Source organism: Pundamilia nyererei, unplaced genomic scaffold (genome assembly GCF_000239375.1).
Source record: "Pundamilia nyererei isolate P.nyererei 1_Seehausen unplaced genomic scaffold, PunNye1.0 scaffold00303, whole genome shotgun sequence".
NCBI lineage: Eukaryota > Metazoa > Chordata > Actinopteri > Cichliformes > Cichlidae > Pundamilia > Pundamilia nyererei.
In genome coordinates, this window is record NW_005187704.1 from 471,360 (window position 1) to 491,292 (window position 19,933).

The 19,933-nt window shown below is 41.1% G+C and overlaps 1 protein-coding gene across 3 annotated transcripts in view; it reads left to right on the plus strand.

The window, feature by feature from the left end:
• The first annotated feature begins 78 nt into the window (after window positions 1-78).
• Window positions 79-19,933, plus strand: part of wwp2 (WW domain containing E3 ubiquitin protein ligase 2) — a 57,170-nt gene continuing 37,315 nt past the window's right edge. Inside the window, exons 1-5 of one of the 3 annotated variants that reach the window (XM_005751215.1) lie at window positions 79-160; window positions 2,961-3,042; window positions 7,937-8,093; window positions 8,410-8,531; window positions 11,737-11,874. In XM_005751215.1, the coding sequence (XP_005751272.1) occupies window positions 2,973-3,042; window positions 7,937-8,093; window positions 8,410-8,531; window positions 11,737-11,874 (487 nt within the window). In that variant the 5' untranslated portion in view covers window positions 79-160; window positions 2,961-2,972. The other 2 variants (XM_005751216.1, XM_005751214.1) reach the window with 2 other exon arrangements.

Sequence of the window (19,933 nt, forward strand, 5' to 3'; positions counted from 1 at the left end):
ATATATATATTAAAGGTGATTTAAGGTAATTGTGTGGGCTGTTTATTATTGTTTACGACCCACAATCCTTTGTGCAATGAGAACGCTAGGTCACGTGATACTGTCACTGAGGCGGAAATGAAAGTTCACTAGCGACAGCGGCGGAGCACAGCTGAAAAAGGTACGTCCAGGATCACACATAAGCCTAAACTGTTATCGTGTCAATACGTGTACCATGGCATGAGGAGAGCCGCGAGGCTGTGGGTGAGGCTTTACTTGCTGTCAGGTGATTAGAACGGGTTTTATCCGCATGTCCTTTTATAAAATCCCATCAAGAAGCTCGCTGGCTAGCTATTAGCTTCTTTTAGGTAAGCTAGCTGAAGTTCGTTGAGTCAAAGCGGAAGTGTGTTGGTTTTCCTTTCGAAATAAATGCGACTAGAGTTCGACTGAAATATTCAGATTCTTAAAGATCAATGTATAAATTGTGAGTCTTTAATACATTTGTGTTTTTCAATAGAAGAAGCTCACCTTCTACAGTTTCTACTTGCTGATAATAGGATTAATTTGCTGTTTTTTGTCTCCGCACTCTCAACGCAAACAAACCCAAACAAAACGAAACGGGAGATTTTATTTTGCAAACGTGACCAGAAGCGTTAGCGTTTTGGTCTGCTCTCGTTGACGGTGATGCATACAAACCTTGATCACCTTCCGCGTTTGTATTATGTGCGCAGCAGCCAAAGGTATTTTATACGGCAGCGATAAAATAGTTTGTCAGGATCATTTAAACCTCTCTTGGTTCTTGAGAAGTTCAGACAGCTCACAGCGGCCAAGAAACGCTGCGCAGCATCCAGCTTCTTTCACAAGGTTGACGGAGGATGCTGTGCGCTTTTTGTTTTGGTAGCTCTCGTCTGTTTATCTGCAGCCTTGAGACAGACCTCAGGTGGATATTCTGGCAATCCAACACCCGGTTAGTCACTCTGACTCGGACCAGGTCACCTCTGGCTGGGTTTTGTCTTGGTTTCGGTTGCAGTGCCTGCAGCATGTCACCTTCAAAACGAGGGTCCCCTTCGCAGAGCAGTGTTAGAATCGGGGTTTTATTTTTAATTTTAATTCCTTGATGCATATAGTACAGATCAGTATAAGCACACCTTCAGAGCAGAGTCCAGCCTTAATCTGCATTGTATTTGCGGTGCTTTAAATTCAGCAGGGTGCTCTGACTTTGCTCAAGGTGATGTTGATGGGGTTTGATGAAAGTCATAGCTTTTACTTAATATTACAGGGAGAACAACTTCACGCCTTTAATGTAAATTCATTAGGACAGGCTACTCAGTGCACCTTTAATCAGCTTTATATACCTTGTACTCCAGTGTTGTGATAAGTAGTTAGTGTCTTACAGATCACACTGCCAGAGAGTGTACAAAATAGTTCAGACAAGCTCCAACTTGGGGTAGGTAATCTCGCCTATAAATAATATAGTGATTCACCCTTTAATTTCCTGAGTGTTGTTAAAGCCCTTGCAATCTGCATGTACATGAAAACAATCCGGTTTAGTTACAATAGTGGAACAAGGTTTGTAATCACACCAGGGTAAGTGAACATTATTACAGCATCCATGAATTGTGCAAACATGTGCCTGTATAAGCTGTTCATTCATGATAATGATATGAGAGGACTCCTTACTGGGTCTGTGGATCTTCCCTCCTGATGTCTGAGTTCATATATATGTTTAAATACAGCTGAATTCCCAGTGAATGCGCTCTGATTTAGTGTTTCTGGCAGTGTGATCAGAGCGGAGAACAAGTATGCACACTCAACCAGCAAGAGTCTAGATGTCTCACTCTATATTATTTTTGCATGAGTGGGGCTTTTGTATAGTTTTAAAGTGGCTCGTGGCTTCTGCCAGAATATAGTGTCCTACTGATTTCTGTTTGTGGCATAGAGGGGAATCTGAGTGTGTACATGTGCTTACAAAAAGCAGTTTCCCTAATCCCTAAACAGAGTGATAAAATGGGCTGCCTCAATTGAGATTCACCTCCACTATCTTGGACTGGAGCTGGAGACGGCAGGCCCTGTTTGCTCTGGAGGCTTGGTGAGCTGTAGGGTGTAGCTTGTGGTTAAAGTGGCCCTTCAGCAGATCTTTACAGCAGTAGAACTACCTTTGCCAGGTGGAGTTCAGGAGAGAGCAGCAGACCTGTAGCGAGAGATCCTTTTTGTGGGAACAGCTGAATGGCAGTTTTTAAAGTAAACATCGGTCGGGCTCATTGGCCTTAATGTTTGCACAGCTGCTTTGAAACAAACTCCATTTGGATGTTTTCTTCCAGATGTTTTGGCATAAATTGTCATGTCTTGAGGAAAAACACCCGTTACTATCACCACCTGGTACCTGCTGTGGGTGGGGTAGCACCACCTGTGTTCTGCTGCTTCTTTGTCCTGTTCATCCCGTGTCTCTCTCTGCTGCCGGTGAATGTAGTGATACGACCTCTCCAGTCATTTAAAAGACTCAGAATTCCCTTCTGCTTGTGGGAGTTTTGTAACTGTGCAGTTATAAGTGATGCGTGATTGCATGTCATGATGTTTTGCCCCGTTGAATTAGGTTATCCCAGCTAGCTTTCTCTCTAATGCTGCGAAATGTGCTTAGACAACGTCACTTATCACTCCCCTGGAGTGAGTGTTTAAGGACTGGAGGTGCAGTGTGGTGGGAGTTTTATGCTTTTCTGTCTGAAGGAGGGGTTATGTTCTGCTGGTGACGTTAAAATAATATGAGACAACTTGCGTTGCTTTCAAGATTGTCGTTCAAGACACTGCACATAAATCAAGCTATGTCATCCACCTCTTGCTCCAGATTTACCATCTAATGCAGTAAAATTCTGCCTCCACCACAATATTTTTTGCATAGAAGAGCTGTATCACCCAACACACACCTGATTGGAAGGCAGTGACAGTATACTGTAATATTTTGTGTGTTTGTGATTGTGTTACAGAGCTGTGATGTCATGGCAGCTGCCGGCGTGAGCAGACCTGGCAGTGCCCAGACCACTGAGAAGTCTCAGTTGACCTTGAAAGGTAATTTTTTTTTCTACTTTATTGCTCACACAGACAAAATGTTGATACCGCAAACAGAAGTGTGGTACAGGTACTTCTGTTTTTTTTTTTTATCTCTTTATCTGGCTATCCCTTCTCCAAGCATAAGACAATATATTATCACCCATAAACATATTTCATAAAGTGACTATGTCCTTTCTGTTTGAAGTAGTGCTGCTTTGGTTGTGAAACCATGAATGATGAGCTGCGACCAGCTTTGGAGGGGCCAGTTTAGTGACGCGGGGCTATACTTGTTGTTGTGCAAACAAATATTTGGTTTTTTTTAGCTTGCTGACTTGAGAAAAGCAGCGTTGGTCGCTACCTGACATAAACGTTGACTTATAAAGCGAGATAAAGGAGGATTTTCATTCTTAATGTAATGCAATATTATCTTCTTGCCATGATTCAGCACAGAGATGAAGATCCAACTGCAAGATGGCAAAGTTAGGTCCAAAAAGTCCCCAACTTCATGTCAGTCCAGGGTTCAGCACAATGTAAACACAAAAGGCAAAAATTTAAACAGAGAAACACTCAAACAAACCACAAAGAGGAAAAACTTTACCTGGAAAACCGGAGATGTGCCCAGAGGTGTTAACTGCCAGAAGTACAAAGGTGACCTGGCAAGAAAGAAAGGGAAACTGGGGGTTTTACCTGTAGGTGTGTAATTCGCTGTTGGAGAAGAGGCGGAAATAGAAATAACTAAAGGTGAAGACAAACAGCTGTTAGAAAATAAAACAGGAAATGAGGGGAACAATCCAGACACCCTCAGGTTTCTCTCCTAGTTTAGTTTGTTTGACTGTTTGGTAAAATGTAAAGACCAGGATCCGCAAAGTTTACAGTTCACTTAGCTCACACCTTGGTTCATTGGATGAATTTACCTTGCACTGCAGCATTTTCCCTCCGTGGTTTAAATAAATAATTTCAATCCATCCAGGCAGTTATGCAGTCTAACACCTCTCAGCTCATCAGCTGAACACCTACATCGCAGCTGGCGCATGCATCAATGTAAATGCCACATCTACTGGTGGATTTTCATTTTCACAAATCCGATTTGCAATTGAAAATATCACATATTTAAAATCAAGGAAAATATAGATACGGTGCACTTTAACCTGCAGAATGACAGTGATCTCCCACAGATGGTGATGTTTTGTTAGTTTTATGCATTAACCCAGGAGAAACACAGCCAAATGATGACCTGACACTAGCTTGGAGAATAGAGGAAGCCTTTTGCTTATAGATCATGTTCACTTGAGTGAATTTTATTAATTAATGGAGGAGTCAGGAAACAAAAAAGATTCACTATAGATGGCTGTGATAGACTTTTTATGTTCTTATCTCTAACGACTGAGGCAGCAGGAGGGCTCGCAGCTTCAGCAGAGCTGCAGGGGTTTTAATGCGACATTTAATGCGACTTTCAAATTGCACATAAAAGATTTTGATTTGAGGTTTTGGTGGTTTTTCACTGGAGGTTAAGGTGACCAGATGAGTGTGCTACCTACAACACAACCTTGTTTACGGCTCCAGACTTTCTGTTTCAGGCTCGGTGCTGAGAGATTTCATTGGTCGTGTGTCCAGCATAAGTTACCATAGTAACTGTGTCAATGCAGAGATTTTTTTCTAAAACAGTTTTTTTTCTGTGTTAATTTTCAAAAGGTTTAGTTCATGTGTTTGAGACGTCATTCAATGTCGTTCCAAAAATCGATTTAGTTGAGAACAGTGTCGTACAGTGAGTCTAATCCAAGCCTGAGAGTCCTGCTTGGTTTAATCATCCAACACTTGAAATGGTCAAAAGGATGAAAACATCACAGTAACAGTATTTCTTACCTTTTAATATGAGTTTGCATCATAGACCTGATATAAGGATATATGACCTGAGCGTTTTGAAGTCTGCATGTTTAGGTTAGTTTGTTTTAGAGCCCGTCGTTAGCAGTTTGGTGTTCAGGCATGCATTCATAAACTGTGTGATGCACAAACACAAGTGCCTGTTTGTGCCTGTTAATAAATATTGAACAAAAGACTGTGTCTCCACCACTGAGAAAAAGAAAACCCATCCGTAACTCGAACTTTCGAGTTAGCTTTGCTAATGAGAGCTGTTGTTTTGTCGTTACCTGTAAACAGATGGTGCAAATGCAAACTCAGGTAGTGACAGCGTCAGTATGAACAAACTGGCGCCAGGTGTGTGAGCTTTGAATGCATGCAGTGATAACTGCATGGATATGGAGTCACTGTGTTCATGTTGAACTGCTGGATAGCCGACACCTTCTGCCTTCTCCTTCTGGATAATAAAGAAATGACGTACCTCTGTAGAGCTTCCTGATTGGCAGATCTGAATCAAAATTTCAAGTCAGGCATAGCTTAGCATTTTTGTTTCTTTTTTTTACTGATTGAAACTAGCGTCCATGCATCAGATAACTCCACCTGTATAAATCTTTCTTTGTACTATGCTGTAATTTTTTAACATGAAGCTATAAGGTGATTGACTCACTTTTTGTTTTTGCATGAATCACTTGAGTCTGCCGGGAATAAAATGAATTTTCTTGCACCTTATCTTTAAAGAGACGAAAAAAAGTTCATCAGAACTTTTTTCCTTAATTATGTCTTTGAAGTGCACCAGAGTCATAACCACAGGTTTGATCATATGAACACTGACTCACCTTTTTATTTACCGATCTGCTCTCAAAGGCTGTCTACCACTCCTCCACCTCTCCCACATCCTCCCACACTGTTGAAACTTACTTCAATTCTTCCATTTCTGGCACACCTCCCACCTCCCCGTGTCACTTCCTCCCTGTTTCTAGAGAACTTCACATTCACATGAGTCATGTTCTGTTATGCCAGATGTTCAGAAGATCTGAGGTCATCAACATATTGCTGCCAGTGTGGATCTGCTAAAGTCTCACTGCAAAGGAAAAAGTACAGATGGAAACCCCTCTCTGTCTGTCTGTCTTTTTTTTTATCTTAATCTGTCACATTCATTCTTTCAGTCGGTAGTCCTGATCAGAGGCACTCTGCGACACGCTGCTAGTCAGCATGTTCTTCAGTTTGCAATCTTGTGATTTTGTGATTCAGTGTGAAGAAATCAGCTCCTCTGAGGACCGATACATGCGATAACAAGAGTCTCAGCAGGCCTGCAAGAATTCCAAGCCTCTGAGCTCGCCAATGTCCGGATGTACACTTTTACCCCACTCCAAATGAAAAAAAAAAAAAAAGAGAACAAAAAAGCTTGAAATCAGTGGATGCAAAAAGTTTCTTTACTTTCGAATATTCATTCTACCTTAAACGGAGCATAAGTAAACAGTGCAATCTTTTTTGTTTGTATTTTTTTTAACATGAAGGCTTTATTGTGGTCAGTCAATTCTTTTCCCCCCAAAATTAAATAAATTAAATACGTTTTATTAAATAAATAAAAATTAAATAAATGAAGGTGTTTTCCTTTCTTCCACTAGAGGGCAAAGTTTGTATTTGTCTGATACACTCCGTGTACTTCAAATCCATCCTGAACAGGCCGTGGCACACAGCGTGTAACAAAATACTCACAACAGCCAGTATACATGCAGGACTACACACAGTCCAAGGAGTTTGTTAGGGTGTTGCAGTACGCTGTAACATTTGTCCAATTTACTGAACCACTTATTTAACTTTTAACTCCAGCACCGCTGAGAACCGTTCCAGGTGACCTAAAATGAACGGTAGTGTACACCGCGCTGCTTCACATTATTACATAATAAATAGAAAACAATCTCATAAAAATCAGGATTGTTCCAGAATCCTATATGTACACATCGCCTCTTGGCAGCCATCTTAACACTCCTACAAAGACTTATTTGGCCAGTTATTTTGGAAGCATTGCTGCTTTAGCTTTAGTTACCATGGTCACCTGGATGAAGAAACTGCATATATACAGTCACCAGTCAGTCTGATTTAAAAAGAAGGGTGTTGCCTTGTATTACACAGTGACAATAACAGGAAGGGTCAGAGCCGTCTGTATTTTCCGGGGCCTTTTCTCATCTGTTGGACACGCTCGGGATTTTACACGAGTCTATTGTGGCTAGTGCCATCCTCTATGCTGTTGCATGCTGGGACAGCAGGCTGAGGGTCACGGATGCTAACAGGCTCAATGAACTGATCCACAAGGGCAGTAACATTGTGGAGATGGTGCTGGACTCCCTTAAGGTGTTGTCGGAGAGGCGGATGTTGTCCAAGAAAAGGACAATGCTGGACAATCCCGCTCACCCACTGTTGGCGAGTCACAGGAGCTGTTCAGTGAGGCCCAGATGTATCACCGAACGACACAGGAAGTCATTCCTGTTGTTCAGTTCCTCCATCTAATGCACAGCATACAGTGCACACACCCTAACGATCTGAACATTCTTTACAGAGGATGTCAGTATAGTAAGAAGGCCGTCTCGGTGTCATATTTAGTTTTTTGTAATGTACTGGAATATTTGTTTATTAGAACTATTATTATAATATTAGAACTATTTGTAAGCTATTTTGTTACATAGTGTAACTTTGCAATATATTTTATTATTTAATATAATTCAGGTAGTTGCTGTTCTTGCTGTCTTGGAGTAACTGTGGCCACATAATTTCCGCAGGGATTGATAAAGTGTTCTGATTCTGAACTAAAATTATTTTGTGTGATTAGACTGTCGTTTTCCACGTGAGGATCTGATCAGCTCCGACTCTTTCTTACCAGAGCTGCAGGCAGTTAAACCTCAATGAAAAAAAGAAATGCTTCTCTTTTGTTAACATTTATTGTCCTTTGTTGCCATAAATGACAGCACTGCTGCACTGCTGGCAGAGGTTTTGTCACAACCACAGATGTGTTCTTCCACTACGATACATGCTTTATGCGTGTGTGTGTTTGCAGTGGTGTCGGCGAAGCCCCAGTCCCCAAAGCTGCCGAACCGGCACTCTCGGCTGAGCTCCTTCGTTGAGGTGACTGCAGACGGCCTCACCAGTGAAACCAAAAAAACAGGCAAACGTAGCGGGCACCTTGAGCTGCAGTGGAACGAAGACCTCACCCTGTGAGTGAGCACCACACACACTCGGGCTCTCATGAGAGCCAGGGTTTTATTGTTAAAACAATTCAATAGAACATTAAATTAACTGCATGCATCTGACAGTGTTTGGACTGTACTGCTGTCGTGGTAGCGCTCTAACACAGATAAAATTTAATCGAGATTTTGTACTTGTTTCCCGTCAGCTTATTTAAAACATTTTGTCTGAGGTAGAACTTGCGTACCGTCGCTAAAGGCGATGAAGAGCAGGATGCAATAATAAAATGCAGCTGCTGTAAGCAGAAGCATTTGTAGCTGATGTATTTTTCATGCCGTTTTGCAGTAATGTGACGCCACAGAGTCGTCTGGATCTAAAGCTGTGGAGCTGCCACACCCTGAGAAAGGAGCTACTGGGCAGCGCAACCATAGACCTGCTGGACACGCTGCGCTCGCACGATGGCAAGAGTAAGAAAAAAACGCACACAAACACCCACACACAGTTTGGAGTCACCATGCATGTCGAGCACAATTTCGCTGTACGTGTTTCTCTACCTTACATAACAGAGGTTTGTGCGTTTTTCCTCGTTGTTTTTTTCCTGGCTATTTGATAAAAAGAAATATTTTTTTAAATAAATTTTCTCTATATTGCTTTGAGTAAATAAAATTACCTAAAAATTGCACTTGGGCATTTTTATTACAGTCCTGGTGAATTTCCAAAGCCTCTTTGGAACTGTCAGAATTACTCTGATGATATGCAGCATACCCAAACAGTGTTTGCTTTCGTGTAACCAAAATTATTAGCAGTATAAGGAATTTAAAGTCTGTATACAGGACATATACATTCATATACAGAAAGGTTCTGTGTCTTCCAGAGACTTCATCACATCATCATGTAAGCCACGACCAACCATCTATGAAGGAAATTCCAAAATATTGCTGTAAATACACGACAGACACGGTCAGAGAGAGGCTGCTGAGACTAAAATGCCGACTCCAAATCCATGTGCATTAGTTAGATTAGATCAAATAACCTTAAAAATTACACGCAGTGGCCGAGGCCTTGCAAGGAATATATAGAATTTAAAATTTTCTTACTTTTCTTTGTAGCATTGGAAGTTCTGATAGTTACTTGTCAGTTATTTTAATCAGGCTGTTGCAGCTTATCTTAACCCACTTTGACAGAAGCTCACTATACTAATAAAAAACTTTCTTTATCACAGATTTGCAGATTTGGCAAAAAACTGAAAACACTCAAGCTTACAGAATAAGTTGTTTCTTTTAAAGAACGATGTGCTAACTAACACCAAGGGTGCCAGAGCCTTGTTCACATGCTTGTGGTTTTCATCCACTCAGAGGCACTTAGTGAAGTAAGGCATGCAGATGTATAACTGGCGCAACACCTGAATTTTCTTTTTTACTTTCAAAGTAAAAATGTGCATAACTGTTGTTAACAGTGCTGAGACAGAGTTTTATTTGATATTCACACTTAAACTGAACAGTAACACTGATTGGATGTCTCAAACCTCTTCAGTAGCCTCAGTGATGGTGGCACATTGCCAGCTAAGCTTAACTTAACTTTGTTATGAACTCCTCGGAAAAGATTTCAGTGTTCTGTAACTTTTGGCTTGATGGTTACTGCTAAATAACTCCTCTGTAAGCGTTTGATATTCTTTACCCTTGCATATTTGACTGAGTCAGACGAGTCTTAGAGTTATAAGACTGTAATGTAAGTATGTCTAAGATGGTGCCATACTGGATGGATCTTGCTTATCTTGATCTCTTATCCTGTATTGGGGTAGGTTGAGCACTAGGATGCAATGGCCTTAGGCGTCTCCTGCTTGAGCCTGCACATTCAAGCTGCAGAGAGTGAACTTCCCTTTGCTACTCATCTTAAAAGATGTACCCACTCTCTAACAAAAATATCAAAGGACACATTATTACAGACATTTTATATCTTATACATGGTCTTCTTAGATGTAATTGAACAAATGAAAATATTTATAAAAACATTTTTAGTTTAGGTGCTTTGTCGTGCTTTCATCTGTACAGAGAACTTTGTAGAACATTTTTAGGCAAAGTCTAATTTGGCATATGTGTTTGAGAGCCTGATAGACACTTGTTTACTGCCTACTTCCCATCCCGGTCTTTATCTTAAGTGTAGATGGTATTAAGCCTTCCTCCTGGAGAGTGTTGTGTGCTTGGCTACGTGTTCTGAAGACCTTTTACCGTAAAAAGGATCCTGTGATTATGCACTCTCTTTTCTTTGGATGTCAGGGTCTTCATGTTGCCAAGTTCCTTATTGTGTCCACCGATGTTCCTGTTAAACTAGTGTTCCTGTTATATCCGATGGATTTATTTTTAAAGTCTGAGGATTAACGGTTTTTGAGTTGTACTTCAACTGCAGCTGTGTTTTGGATTCACAGCGACGGCTTCCAGATACGATGGAAGCTCTATTGACTATGTGCACGTTAGCATATGCTACTTCCGGTGCGGAAACTCCTGCGGGGAGCTTTGTTTCCGGTGTCCTATTCGCGCCCTGTTTACGGTCCAAAGCAAGTTAAGCAAATGAATGAATCAAGCGGCGATTTACATTTGCCTGTTTAAATCATAAGACCAGTCACTATACAGAGATGTGCTTCTGAATGTGGACGATGTGTCTTCTGCTGCAGTGATGCAGTTCTGCTTGTGTTGAGCGATGTAAGCAACTGATCGATCTAAACGCTTTAAACGTCAAAATTGATCATTCGATTTTTTATGACACAACAGCGGTGAGTGTTCCCACCTTCTCCTCTTTGTAACTTAACGCGATCTTTCCGTTTTCGAGTTTTAGACATGATCTTGGAGTATATCTTCGCAGTAGCGATTGACCGCAAAGTAAAGCTACCGGAAATGTACAACCCCACATCCGGTCTCAAACCAGGAAGTTAGCATTTTCTCGTGCACAGGGTCAATGATGAAGAAATGCCACACCTGTCCTTTAAAAAAGGGAGCGGTACATGCTCAAGAGCTTTAATTCTTAAAGCCTGAACCCTTCATCTAATTTAAAATGAAATAAAGCTGCAATATATAACTTTAACTTAAATATCTTAGAGAAACATTTAAAGCAGGATGTTTTTTTTCCTTCATCCCTAGCATCCTCCGCTGTCACACCAACCACTCTGCATGTCCTCCTTTCATACATCCATGAACTTCCTCTGAGATCTTTCTCTTTTTCTCCTCATGTCCAAACCATGTTAGTCTTACCTCTCTAACTGTGAAATGGTTTGAGCATTTAAAACCCCCCAAAACCAAAAACAAAGTGGATGTGAAAGCAAAGCCTCTGAGCCCAGCAGGAAGCTGTGGGCAGATTCAGTGCATACGTGCAGTGTGGAACTTAATCTGGCAGCTAGACGACTTACTTCATGTAAATACTGCAATTAAAAACAACTTTACACACTGGACGTGTGAGGGGATCAGTCAGACCTTCTGTATATCTGTTAACATGCAGAATATTTTCCAAGTGAAATGGGGACGACATCTTTGGAAAACAATCCTTTTGGTATTCAGTGACTTCACGCTGTTTTCCTCTGTTAGAGCAATAACAGAGGATATCCATTTTCCTTTGTCCCTCTGCCTTCTCAGTCACTCATCCCCTCTTTCTCTGTTTGTCTGTCATTCTTCCACCCTCTAGTGGAGAACGTCCAGCTGAGCCTGGTGCTGCAGACGGAGAACAAAGGCTCGGTTGTAGCAGGAGGCGAGCTCAACGTCTGTCTGGACGGCATGGTTGTTGATCTGGGCTCGCTGCCCAACGGCAGCACGGCAGCAGACAGTGAGTCCTGCCTTTATCTCTCAAGCACGCGCACACATGCACAAGGGTAAAGGTAATCGCACAGAAATGACCTGAAAAGCACATCGCAAAGCAGTCACACCACAGATGTGAAGATTTGTCTCACGGCTGCACCGTGCACAATATAAAAAATGAAATAACATGCAGCACATTCAAAGAAAGCTCTCAGTCAAACATGAAGCCTTGGAGAAGCACACAGAAGTGCATGGCAAAGCTCACACCGGTCGGACAAGCTATATTAAAGTGAACACACACACAGTTTCCCACAGAAGCCCAGACAGCTTATTAGTACAGAATACACCGCAGTATTAAAGTTTTTCTCCTCCTCGCCCTCTTTCCCCTTGCTCTTTCTCTTTAATATTTTGAAGCACTGCCAGAAAGCAAACACACACACAGATATATCTGTACAGTGAGATGCTTGTGTGTCTCGCCGCCCTGGTAATGAGTGCTGGAAAAAGCCAAAGGGTTCAAAATAGTCTAAATCGCTTCTTCTTGCCCTCTTTGCTCTCAGGTTAAAGACAGTTGCTGTTGACATGTTCTGTAGTGGAGTTTTTTTCGTCATGGTGACACGACAGCTTGTTGGTACATTGCTTATGTGGTGACACCGGTGACAGCCGAATGCTGTTTTAATCGAATGTTGATTGTTGTCTTTCATTTGTATTAGTTTTTAGATGGTCTACTGAGAATCAACAAATAAGTCTAAAGATACCCACATCTGGATAACTTTACAGATGTGGGTGTCGACAGGAATCAGATGAAACGTTAGGCAGATGCTTAACAGTCTTACTTTATTAAAAGTACTTTAACCACTGTTTATTAAAAACAGTGGGACTGGAAGCCTTCTATGTTTTGCTGGCCTACTTTGCCTCCTGCTCTACGCTGTGGCTGTACAGTAGCAGAACATTTAACATTTTACTGTGTTTAGTCTTACTAAAGACAGCCGAGTAAAAGCTGACATTGTTTTCAGCATTTAAGCAAGATTATTTTTTTATTCTCTCTCCCTCTCTCTTTTTAAAAATGTAAGTGTCCAAAAAGCACCTTTAACCTCAGTTAATTTAACTCTAATTATTTTTACGGAGGTGATTCAAATTTCAAAGCTTCATAAATACTCTGTTTCCCGAAACCTTGTCCCAGCAACCCACAGTCACTGAGTTCTCTACGCAGCTGCCTAAACCTTTGGAAATTAAAATATTTGTTGGTTCCCACGCAGGAGAAAGCCTTAGGACAATAACAAACGTTTCCAGGGAGCCATAACCTCATTTCATAGTGCAATTAAAAATAGCAGGAATAGTGAAGGTGAGCCTTAAGGTTTGGTAGACTGATGCAACTTTGCATTTGATTTGTCTTTTTAATCCTAGAAACAGTTTAACTGCAAAAAGATTCAGCTTGAAACTTTAAGATTCAGCAGACTGTGGTGTGATGGTGGTGCAGTGTTCTGCTATGTAGCAACACTTTTACACAAAAAAACAAGTAAACCTTTGCTGCAGGTTTGAAGCATGAATGTTGTGAATAACCTGAAAATAAATGCTTCATTAACTGAATTGCTTTAAATTATCGAATTGTTTTTAAATTATTGTTGCTTTTTTTATCGGAATTTTGTTTAAGTATTGTAGACTTTAACCAGCAGACTCCATCCTTTGTCAGTAGGTGTGAGTAATCAATAACTAGTTGTTACTGATGTTTTGAACATCCTATACTGTGACATTTTTCACTTATTTCATTAGGAAATACCAGCGTGCATTAAATGGATGTTTGTTTTGTAGCGACAGCGAAGGCGTTTGCTCCCTCTTCATTAGCTTGACAAGTAGTTTGGCCTCCTGCCTCCTTTACATGCAGTAATGTGACCTGACCTGGTCTCCTTTGCAGCAGTCAAAGTAAGGTCAGCATTTTACCTGTGATCTTTGATGTTTTCTGAGAGTACAGTGCTGCTTCAGACATTTCTAAATATTTAGATAATAGAATTTAATTAATCATTTTTTTCACTTATACAAGATATTTTTGCTTGAAATAAGTGAAAAAAATCTGCCGATGGAACAAGTGAAATTTCTCCAGATCCAAGATGCACTAAAAACAAGTTCCCATATCTCACTGAAATGTCACTCTGTAGCTGATTGTGTCTTTTTTCCAGTGTGATGAGATATTTTGAATAGCAATTAGACAAATATACTTGGTAAGATTTTGAGTTTTTGCAGTGTAAACACCATAACATTTCAGGATTCATCCTCACAACACATACGATGAACAGCTGGAGGTGTCTTAGTGTGCAAATCGTTTTTTCCACTTAGAAAAAGAGCTGCTGTTGAAAGTCAGAGAAGCACTGACATGCCTCCGTGACTTTGACATGTTTTAACATCCTTCCAGTGGCACAGCAGGCCATGGGTAATGTCATGAAGGCTGTTAAATTGATGTTGTATCACACCTCTGCACCGGATTTTGACAGCTGCTGTCTTAATGTCTTGGAACACAATGCTTCCTGGTGCAAAACACAGTAAAAAGTCTAAAAATTGACCACCACCTCTGCCATTTTCACACTTTCCAAAGACAAGCAGAGGGCCTGGCCTCCAGGCCGTATATCTGACAAATGAAAGTGTCTGAAAAAGCAGCGGCTACGCTCTTGTTAGTCTCAACAAATTTCCTTTTATTGCCCTTGTGCCAGCTCGCTTCTGCCAAAAACATCTCCACGCTCTGTCCGCCTTCTGCCGTCACATTCCCGGTGACTCAGGCTTCTTCTCATTAGAAACTCTTATTTTTCACTGAGTGCACTTTGAGTTTTAGAAAGCGCTGGATCAGCAGAAAATATTCTCTGTATTGCTTTTATCTGTTTTAACTGTATAAAGATAACAGTTTTGAAGAATTTGGATAAAGCATTTGTTATGCAGTGGCTAGCTTCAGGTGTATTGTGTCATACCTGATGACAGTTACTGTAAAGTTAGACTAGAGAGTATTTATTCATTTCACCAAAGTCGGTTGTTGTTTTTAGTAGAGAGTTTAGGTGATGTTTAAATAGTGTCGCAGTAGTCTGTCTGTCCGGCCAAGAATAGCAAAACAAGAATATCGTTACACTTAAATCATGATATTAAAAGAATATATGACACTGTGTAACTGTGGCCTCAGTTGATATTTTATCTTCACATTCATGTATTGCTATTCCCAAACCAATATAAAATGATTCCATAGTTTGCCAGCAAGGATTTCAAACACTTCACACACTTATTGACTCTCAGTCAACAGAATTTTCCGCTCCCAAGCACTACACTAACATTTTGCCTTCCTTTATGGTTTGGAAGCAAAGACTGGGTCTATGTTTTTTTAAACAAATACGGTGTTCTTAATCTGCTCTTAAAGCCATAGCGAGGTTCCATGCGTCCATCTCCTCTCTCTGTGCAACACACACACACAAGGCTTCATAGAGCGCCACACAGAGCCCGCAGTGTATCCTGCTGAATGAACACAGCCAGCAGTGAGGCCTGAGGCCTGCCACAGCATGGGCTGCGTAAATGTGTCTCTTTGTGACTGTTCAGATGTGAAGAGAGGTTAAGAGGAGGTGTGCGAGTGTGTGCATGCTGTTGTAACATATATCTCCCCGAGAGGGACAAGATGGAAAAACAAATCCTGTAAATGGGGCTTTTCTTTGATAATTAGATAATTGTTTGGATTTAAATGCACATAAGAATCGCGTACATGTTTTTAAGTTGTAAGGACACAGTCGCCAAAGTCCCTGCTGTTTCTGCGGCAACTCTTTCCATATTTGCATGCCAGGACTTCATCACAGTTAGCACCAGATGAATAATTCCACTAAATCAGTGTGGACACAATGAATCTAATAGTTCACGAAAAAGGAAAAACATTGTCCGCTAATATTTTGTGGACTTATCTGTAATTTTCTGACTTTTAAAAGATAATTAAAATAAATTTCTGGTGTATTATTTGTTCTTTACAGTGTTTTTCCAACATCAAACCAGTTTCCAAAAAGGTTGGTGCTCTGTGTAAAATGTGGATCAAAGCAGAATGCAATCATCTGCAAATTCTATAAACCCTGAGTTTAATTGAAAATGGTACAAAAACAGCAATGAAACAATTCATCCATCCTTTTTTTGTTTTCTAACTGCCTCTCCAGTTCAGGGTCGTGGGGTGGGCTGGACGCTCTCCCAGCATTGATTCGCTCAAAATGCAAACAGTGTGGTTTTTTTCAGCACAGAAAAATAGATGCAGCGATATGTGTTGCAACAAAATGAACAAAAAATAAAACTAAAAAATCAAAGAGATGCAGAGAATCCTGAAGGGCGGTCATCTTTGGTGTCCTCGCGTGGAAGTGAAAATCACCGCTCAGGGCTCTGGAAACTGAAAATCATTATCAGACCGCATTGCTTGTTGGCACTTCTTTTTACATTTTTTACTTGAAATATTTTTATTAAGATATACATACAGTTTACAAAAAAAAAAAAAGGAAACATAAACACTGGTTGCATCGAAGACAGAGCAGAACTCCTCATAGGTAAAGAAAGTTAACAGAACACCAAAACTCGGGAGGGCCGATTAATGTTGACAAAAACCTTTCCTTGCAAAGACTTCAAGACTAAGACATGACATGAGATCAGCAAGTCACTGAACATACTGTAGGTGGGCGGGGCAGCAGCCTTCCACCTCACCAAAAATTTGCCAAGGCAGGACAGATCCAAAACATGTGGGTGAGATTGGCATCATCAGACCCGCACCTATTACAGCGGGGGCCTAAGCCAGGATAAATCTTAGCTAATTTGGGTTTAGATAAGTGGACCTACGAAATACTTTAAATTGTAATAGGGAGCGCAGAGTGATGTGGAATTTACCGGAGAGGACTGAATCCCAAACTTCATCTGACACCCAACTCTTTTTCCCCATGTGGATTTGAGGCCTTCAAAGGAAGCTGAAGTTTCACTGCAAAGTTTATTATAGCTTGTTGGCACTTTTGATACTACATGTGTATATGTAAGTTATGGATCTAAAGCTAAAAGAAGGTCTTGCTTTTTTCTGCAAAGTCACACTTAAACATGTTCGGCACATTTTCCAACAGCATAACTCTGTAATAAAGCAGTTTACTAAACTGCTCTGCAGACCCGTCGTCGATTGAAAACACTTTGTGCATAAAGAACAAGGAGTCTGCAAACTATCCCATAATGCCTTTTTAAACTATCCGCCTGGTGGGAAGCCCATGCTACAAGCGTCCGTCCGTTCCCGTTTGTGCTACAGACAAAATTCAGATTGTTTCCAAAAGAAGAAAAGACAGGCTTTACAGAGATATGCTGTTTGTCACGACAGCACAAAAGCTTCACAAGGTACTGTTGGCTGAACACAGGCACAAGAATCAGCTCGGCCTAGATTTTATCATGCGTGCTTCACATGACTGTAACTCCTTAACCTGCAGAGAAAGTTCAAATGGTTCCTGAAAGGTGAGAATTATTATGTAATTTTACAGCCCAAACAACCTAAATGCGGTGTTGTCATATTCAAAATAAACAGAAAAAAAATTGAATATCCAGATCTTTAACAGAGTACTTTGACTTTCTGGATAATCCTTTCATCCAGCAGCTAGAGCTGGCTGCAGAAAGGTTAGTGGGAACATCTCATTTTTACGCATAATTTTGTAAAGATTGAGTAGTTGTGATACAAAGCCAAGCTTGCATGCTGCTCTTTTGACTTTGATCTTCTCACCAAAGTCTTGGCGTGGAAGCGAGTGAGCGCGTTTATGGAAAAATGTGGAACCATGCTTTAAAGTAAGACCATTTTCTGGATATAAACGAATGAATGCAGTGAAAACGAGGCCCTCATAATGCAGTTAAACAAGCTTGCATCTGTAATTTGAGCGTGTGTGCAGGTCAAAGGTTGACGTACAACGAAAAGAGCCCTCCACCCCCCAGTTTTCTGTTATCTGCAGCCTCTCCACACACATAATCACCAACATCAGGAGCGCTTTTGTCTAATTTGTTGCAGAGAATTGCGTAATTGAGTCTCATTGCTTGCAGCTCAGTAGTACAATCGCCTTCTGTGATCCTGGAGCAGTGTGCATGGTAGCGAGAGTTGGGGGGGGTTTCCTCTTCAAGCTTGCAGGGGCAGCGATGACAAAGTTGAATGCAAGTGTGTGTGTGTGTGTGTGTGTGTGTGTGTGTTTCAGGGGGAGGAGAGGCCTGAAGTGTGCCCTCCAGATCCTGGGTTTCAAGCTGAGGCACTTGACTTTGTGTGTGTTTTTTATGTTCTCCTGAGTGTCGATGCAGATGTGTGGGGGTTTTGTTGTTTTGTTTTGGGTTTTTTGCACTTGTGTGTGAGCGCACATGTGTTTTACATTCTGCAGAGTGTGTGTGCTCAGCCGTATGTGAGCTGCTTGAATATACAAAGTGCATAAAGGTGGGAGTGTGTTACTTCTGGTGATGTCAAGGGGCTCTGTGTTCTCAGTCTGAACGCAGCTCTGTTAGTTTGGGGGTTTGCTCACTTCCCCTGGCAGCTTTTCTGACACACACACACACGCACGCATGTGGTGGGCTTCATAAACAAACCCTTATATTTCAACTTTTGGCAAACTTTGTAACTGTCAGATTCGTACATACACACTCCACATACTCACAGCTTCCTATCCCACAGAAGCAGGAGCCACATGTAAACCGCAGCACAGACACCCTCAGATTATCCGACCCACTGACTAACACTGGTCAACACTGAGACGTCACGCTAGACTGTGTTAATTAACTGGCTAAATGTGCCAGAGTTGTGGAACTCATTAAGAGCGTGAGACAGAAATTCAGCCAAAAGTGTCACTGGAAGATGTATATATTGCGATATAGCATGTATCCACAAGAAAATGTCCATGGATGAGACGTTACAGTCTGCAAAACGAGGGCAACTATGTGATGTGAAAATCCCAGTCACTGCCCAATGATGTCTATATATAGGGACTGATATTAAAGGGTGGTGTGGCCAACACTGAATAAACAGACTGGGGAAAAAATAAAGTGATTTCATAAATGCTTAGTTAAACACAAACTGCGCATTTTGGGCTGAGATAGATTTTGGTCGTCCGACCAGAGATATCGCTAGCCCCGGGACGTCGGGCCAGCGATTTTGCGAGCCCTGTTACTTGTTATGTAGAGTTTAGGCAGTGTAGGAATTTTAAGACCGATACCAGTACCGATATTTCATGGTTTTAAAAAGCCAATATTTGTTTTTGGAGTTACTCATAAATCCTAATATCACGATACAGGTTAAAAATAAGCTCCATTTGCAATGAAATTTTATGCAATGAAGACCTGTTACGATCATCATTACAAATAACAAATGGCCAGTTGATGACCGTCTCCCCGGTGCTTCATGTAGACCAGGGACATCAAACTTTGATAATTGGGCCTTGAAGCATGAAACTACATGATAAATGTGTAAAATTACAGAAAAGGTCCCTGTAGTCCTTTGCTAAAAACCTCCTTTAATTATATAATTAAACAAACATACATTTCTGTAGTAAATTGTGGAAAAACTGCAGCTTTTCTGTAATTTAATTGTTTATCTATTATTTAATTGCCTTGGAGTAGGATGTGTGGCAAATGAGCATATTAGGGTTGGTGTCTGTGTTTAAGTTCCACTCCTTCATATTTTTAAAGCTGTCCAGTGGGCGAAATTGGAGTCTTTGCTGGGCTGATTCTTGGCCCCGAACCTTATCTTTAATACCTCTGGTGTAGACCCTCATCTAAGTGTTGTCATAATCAGTTCATTTGTCGCCCTGGCTGCAAGTTGTGTGAATGTGTTCATTTTGTGTTGTTGTTAACATCAGTGAACACCTCTGGGCTCGGCCTCATCGACCTCTTTTATTGCAGTCTTAAATCAAAGGTGTTCTCTTTCACAGGGGCTAATCCGAGTGGACACTGAGGTTAAACAAGTAAGCCAAAGCTTCCAGTCTCTCCATAGCAGCTGTGTGACTGAAATGTGTGCCCTCTGTTATTTTCACTGAAGTTTAGATGTTGAGAAGGCATACCACCTCAGACAGACACACACCAGAGCAGTAATTGGACCATTACGC